Raw genomic sequence first — 6,189 nt, 5'->3', positions numbered from 1 at the left:
GGTTCTCTTCGACTATATGCAGCTTAATCTGACCTGTCTATCGAAGGGGGAATTGTCATACTCTCATGGCCAGGCAGTCCTTGTGTGGGCTTGCGTCACCGCCTCTGGCCGTTTTTGAACCTTTTCTCTGACCACCTTTAAGATGTTTACCTTGTGAGGTTTGAATGTATGAGCACTAGGTCACCTTGGTGGCAGTTCGCTCAAAGGCTTGATGCTATCATTTCTTCACTCGAACTATATTCATCTAACATATACGTGCAATTGTGTGACGAAATTTAACCTAAAAATAAGATTATTGTTATGTGCTCTCATTTTGCAAACATAAAAGCTCTATTGTCTATACGATCATGCTCCTGCTATGACATATTCATGTTGAGATGCAAACCTGCTATACTATTGAGAGAATTAGCAGCCAAAGGTATTTATCTGGCACTAAATCCTTGACGTCTTCTATGCTACAACCCCGGATCATTGGTGAAGACTTGTATCACGATTTAGTTGATATGTGATTTTTAACCTATAAGGTTATCATCTTCAAATATTTCTGGTTTTCGCTATTGGTGTAAACCAAGAAATTTAAGATCAATATTTGGAGGATAGTTGACAAGATATGTTGCCCAGACCTTTAATTATTTTGGGTGAATAACTGGATATGTATATATATATATATATATATATATATACTAGCACGGTACCCACACGATGTTGCGGTAGTCATGACGGTGACGGTGTGATGGTTGGGCAACGGTCGTTGATGGAGCGATGTTGAATTGTGTATATAATTTATGTAAAAGGTTAGTGGACATATTTTAAAACATAAATTGATAGTGTAATTTAATATTAATGTTAAGGAAATAGTGTGTGAAAGTATTTTTAAGGGGTGTTAAGTGAAAATATTACATATTTTCAACATTACCAAAAATAAAAAGGGCTATTCTTTTTATAATATAGTATATATATATATATATATGGAAAATGATTTATGATGTTAACATCATCTTTGTTGGATGATGTTGCTCTCACAAACTCACTTAAATCAATTTCTACACATGTCAAAAAGACCCCATGATTTTAATGGTTTGTGAGAGCAATATCATCCAACCAAAATAATGTTAACATCATCCAAGTTATCCCCATATATATATATATATACTAATCGGGTACATTGGTACCCTCTTACCCAACCCAGATATAGAGATGTATGGCGTAATAGCCTCTAACGTAGAGGTTGGGTTGAAGAACCGGTCAAATGGTTCATATGATCATTTCTCAAGTGGTCTCAAAAAGTATTTAAGCTAACAACATTATCCGGTATACATTGCGTAATTTCAAGCAGACTTAATGAACGCACACAAAGTTAAATATAATACCAAAATGAGTAAAGCTCAACTACGGTTAAAGATGATGTAGCTTAGACAAAAACAAAATCATTCACCATCTCTTGAAGGTATATTTGTAGAAAAGAGTAATATTCCAAGTTTAAAAGACTTCAAATCCATATTCACAAGCACTAAAACATTACGTCTAATCATATAAATTGGCCAAAACGACTTTTGAAAAAAGAACTACTAAAAAGCCTCTAAAGATTATTCATCATAACATGTGTAATTATATTTTGTATGAATGGATTTGCTGAAAATAATCTGTGAAATTGTGAAAATACATTTTTTGTACACGTTTAATTGATACTTAAGTTTTAAAATTACAACTTATATATTTGGATTTTAAATCAAATATATACCTAAAGTTTGGCGTCAGTATAATAAATGTTAAATATGAATAAATATGATTATAGGAGAGAAAGTAATTAAAACCGACCTTAGCTCAGTTGGTAGAGCGGAGGACTGTAGTGTTATCACAGTTATCCTTAGGTCGCTGGTTCGAATCCGGCAGGTCGGACTTTTTTTTCTTACTTTTACAATCATAAATTTTTTACTTTTAACTAAAAATTTATCTTTAATAAGCTTGTTTAATTGTGCAAGTATACTTATATTTTATACACAAATTTATTATATACATTTTTTTTTTTGATGAAAAAAACTTATAAATATTCTTTGTCTCTAAGAATCATACGCCGGTTTGTCAATGATGTTCTCTAACTTTATGGAGATTTTTGGGTGGTCCGTACAAGTATAGCAAGGTAAGACTAGTAGGGAAATCAAAATATTTCATGATCACCATGTTCAATGCGTGAACTTTTCTACTTCATGTCATTCGACAAATAGAGTCACAAAGACACAGCGTTGAAAGAGTGGCAAAACGAGTCATGCAAGAGATCTACGACTACAATATATGCTGTGTAGTTATGATGGAATCTGATAGAATTTTGTGGACATTGAACATGATTTCGTTTACGACACTCGTATTCTATATGTTAAATGATGTATCGTAGAAGTACTCCCAGTGAGAGACCTTCGCTTTGGTTAAATTTAAAATATGTAAAAATAGCTTAATAGTTCTCATAAAATAAAAAGAGCCGTTGAAAGACATAACTATAAAATCGTTTTTCATGGCTTTTGTGTGTTTCTGAATATGAATCGCATCTGATGTAATTTTATGTCAACAGATCATTCTGTCGCTTGAGTGAGTTGACAATAGGTGTAGACGCGTGAAAGACTAACACGCATAAACAAATATCATAAAAAGTGTGTTAGCAGTAACATCGGCAGACATTTTTGATCTTGAATGCACTTGATGGGTCCCCATGATTGTCTCTATGTCCTTGTTGATTGGTATCATCTTCAATTTGTGTAAACAGAATCTGATTCTTCAATAAAGAGGAAATAAAGAGAAGGGACATATATGTAGGCGAATATGGTTCTCTTTTATTCTTGTAACCTACTAATCCTCATGGGTTGTGTGTATATATATATATACACACATTAGTTTTACAATCATAAAAGCATTATTTTCATTTACTTCATCTAACTGAGTTTGTAATTCTTTTGATTATATGCCATCACCTTATAAAATGGCCATGTCTTCAGCCACTGATCGTACCTGCTGCTCTGAATGTCAAGAATTTGTTTCAAATGATGGAGACATACACATAGAATCAAGACGAGAGTGTGGTAAGTTTGTTAGTGATACAAAGGGTCTTGGTAGTCACCTTAGAAAGATGTTTCATAGACGAGATACGCAAAATCCTAGTTCAATGAGTAGTCATGAGAAGTCAACCCTTGAGTCAATAAGAAATTGGGAAACAACAAAAGGAAAGCGTGCACTTCTTTGTGGTGTAACTTATGAAAGACAGAAGTATAAACTTAAAGGAACCTATCATGACGTGATAAGCATGCAAGATCTACTAATAAAACGGTTTGGGTTTCCAAGTCGCTCTATCCATATTCTTGCAGGTATTCCTAATCTTTTCAGTATGAATTGCATCGCCTATGATCATTCTAGAGATGGGGTTTTCAGTATATTGCTTACGAATGGGTTGATTTTGATTAAACTGAATGCACAATATATTTCTAAGAAAAAACTATATCCTTGCTAAAGCAATGCACTTTATTTCTTATCAGAAATGACATACTATTTATTTATGAACTTATAAATTTAGACAGAAAATGCTTCTGGTTGCTCTAACCTGCCCTGTTTGACTAATAGTCACCAGTTTTGACCCATTGCCTGACCTGCCCATTTTGGCATTTTGCCATAAGTGTTAGTTATGATACACTATCTAAACATTCCATGGAGTAATTAATGTTTGATTGGAATCACGTGATTGACATTTTGATAACTTGCAGAAATGGACCAGTACTTTCATCCAACAAAAAGAAATATCCAAGAAGCTTTGAGGTGGCTTGTAAAGGATAACCACGAAGGGGACTCGCTAGTGTTCTATTTCTCAGGTCATGGGTTAAGGCAACCTGACTTTTACGATGATGAGATTGATGGGTTTGACGAAACAATATGTCCTTTAGATTTTAGGACTGCAGGAATGATCGTTGATAACGAGATCAATGATACCATTGTTAGACCTCTCAAAAAAGATGTCAAACTTCATGCGATCATCGATGCTTGTCATAGTGGAACAATTCTTGATCTACCATACGTCTATAGCAGAAAAGAGTAGGTCTCATTAAGCATGTATATGAATATATTATAGATGTAACAAAATGGGTGGGTTGGGTAACGGATCAAATTGGCTAGTTGTCATGAAAGACAGTGTCAAAAAAATATATTATAAACAGTTAATGTGTCAAATATGATAACAATAGCTACAGTATAACAATAACAATAATATGCTTTAGGAGGTTTTGTCCAGAAAATATATTTTTTTGGCCTCTTACAAGCTTGGGTGATCCTACCTGCATTGCGAGTTGACTAATCCCAAGCGATTCTTAGGCTAAAGATATAACTTGTGACTTCTACATTGAGATGCACACGTCCTTACCATTTGACCACCTCCCTAGTGGTTCAAAAAAATATAAACTTGAAAGACCTTCAACACGTTTGACCCATTTACCTGTTTCCTTTTTAGCAAATCCATTTTTTAAACATTTGACACATCAGAGGTATTATAAAACCTTAAATGATCATTGATAAATATTTGGGTTGATGTTACCAACTCTAATATTGAAGGCAGATTGTTTCTTACTACCGGTCTTGATAGTAAATTTTTTTGTTAATCGGACAGGTATGATTGGTTAGATAACAACCCTCCTTCTGGTGTTTACAAAGGTACTAGTGGAGGACACGCCATTTCTATCAGTGCGTGCGAAGATAATCAACTTGCTGCAGATACATCTGTGAGTAAATCTTATTCACTAGTGCATTTTCTGGTTTACTTATATCAATTTGACATTTTGGTTTTGAAACTATATATTCACTTGGTGCAGGCTTTCTCAAACGGTGGAAAGCAAATGGAAGGTGCTATGACTTACACTTTCAAGAAGGCAGTTTGGGAGAACACAACAAGACTGACTTATGCTAGTCTCTTGGCTTCCATGCATAGAGATATATTGATAGCCAAACAAAAATGTTTCAGTCTTCGAGGGATATTTCACCGTGACAGACTACAGGTGAGAACTGATTCTTGATGTTTACAAAAAACCATGTCTGTAAGTCTTCTTTTGACTTGTTTGAGGTTCATACATAATACTTTCGTGTTTCAAATCTAACATACAATGGGCATTTATTGTTTATTAAACGTTTTTTCTGATCTTTATGCTGCAAAAAGGTAGATCCAGGGTATACTTACTGATCCTACGGGCTTATTGAACATTCAGGAACCCCTGCTATCATCTTCGAAAGTATTTGATCTAAACGAGCCGTTTGTATTATAATTTCATCACACCAAGGGGCCCCAAAGCTAACTTTGCAATAAAACGGATGTGTATCCAAATCCAGCTTTCAGAACCTGAAGAGTGTTCCCAGACATCAACTATAATCATCTATTCTTACAAACTTATAGATACATGAGGTCTCCCGCAGTACACTTACATCCAGGTTTAAAGCGGGTTGTACTAATGTATAAGGAATTCTTTTTACCACATCGGGTGTTAATTCTATTTTGTTGGTTTGATGTGTTATTTGTGAGTGCCATGGGCATCTGCTTCTGTATCTGAATGTATGAAAAGGGCAACTAATAATAGATTCGTTTCACTATTCTTAGGTAACTACTTATCATGTAGAATCACATTTGTTGTTATTGGCTTAGTTAATGTCAACTGAGGCAATTAAACTAGTGCTAGTCAGCAAAAGACTAACTCCTATAAGAAACCAACTACAGTTAACTTTATGATATAAAGTAATAGACTAGTAGTGCTCTAAGAATATAAAGAGCGGTTGAAATACTTAACCAAAAGAATGGTTTTTTAAGACTTTTATATTTTCTAAATATGAATCATATCTGATGTAACTTTACGTCAACCATATCATTTTCATTTGAGTGAAGTGACAACAGTTGTAGACGCGTGAAAAACTAACGGGTATAAACAAGAAGGGAAATTTGTCAAAAAACAGTAACCTAAAAGTTAAAAATTGGATTTCAGACTCCTTTTTGGACATTAATAAATTTTAGGTTTCCTTTGTTGCAAAAATTGAATTTTAGGTTACCTGTTTCGACATATATTCCCAAACTAGAATCCTAAAAAGTTTGTTAGCAGACAGCAGTAACATCAACAGACATTCTTATAATCCATGGTACACTTGATCAGGTCCCTTGATTGTGCCTATCTCCTTGCT

At 34.2% G+C, this 6,189-nt stretch overlaps 1 protein-coding gene and 1 non-coding gene across 3 annotated transcripts; both read left to right on the top strand.

Moving 5' to 3' along the window:
• Positions 1-1,813: 1,813 nt before the first annotated feature.
• TRNAY-GUA lies at positions 1,814-1,899 on the top strand. The gene is given in 2 exon segments: positions 1,814-1,850; positions 1,864-1,899. It is a non-coding gene; the product is annotated as a tRNA-Tyr (tRNA).
• Positions 1,900-2,848: 949 nt separating this feature from the next.
• Positions 2,849-5,672, top strand: LOC122600674 (metacaspase-1-like). Of its 2 annotated transcripts, none has more exons than XM_043773426.1 (5): positions 2,849-3,353; positions 3,747-4,071; positions 4,640-4,751; positions 4,842-5,024; positions 5,232-5,672. In XM_043773426.1, the coding sequence occupies exons 1-5, from the start codon at positions 2,954-2,956 to the stop codon at positions 5,286-5,288; spliced, it is 1,077 nt and encodes a 358-aa protein (XP_043629361.1). In that variant the 5' UTR covers positions 2,849-2,953; the 3' UTR covers positions 5,289-5,672. The 2 variants fall into 2 exon arrangements, with proteins under 2 accessions (XP_043629361.1, XP_043629362.1); XM_043773427.1 differs by having other exon boundaries at positions 5,183-5,672.
• Positions 5,673-6,189: the final 517 nt, after the last annotated feature.

Source organism: Erigeron canadensis, chromosome 5 (genome assembly GCF_010389155.1).
Source record: "Erigeron canadensis isolate Cc75 chromosome 5, C_canadensis_v1, whole genome shotgun sequence".
NCBI lineage: Eukaryota > Viridiplantae > Streptophyta > Magnoliopsida > Asterales > Asteraceae > Erigeron > Erigeron canadensis.
This window is presented reverse-complemented; position numbering and strand designations above follow the sequence as displayed.

Bases quoted from the DNA above. Each gene is read 5' to 3' on its own strand.
- LOC122600674 (XM_043773426.1), top strand. From the start codon at position 2,954: ATGCCATCACCTTATAAAATGGCCATGTCTTCAGCCACTGATCGTACC. The intron at 4,072-4,639 runs GTAGGTCTCATT...TTAATCGGACAG, and splicing joins TACGTCTATAGCAGAAAAGA to GTATGATTGGTTAGATAACA. The intron at 5,025-5,231 runs GTGAGAACTGAT...TTGAACATTCAG, and splicing joins TTCACCGTGACAGACTACAG to GAACCCCTGCTATCATCTTC.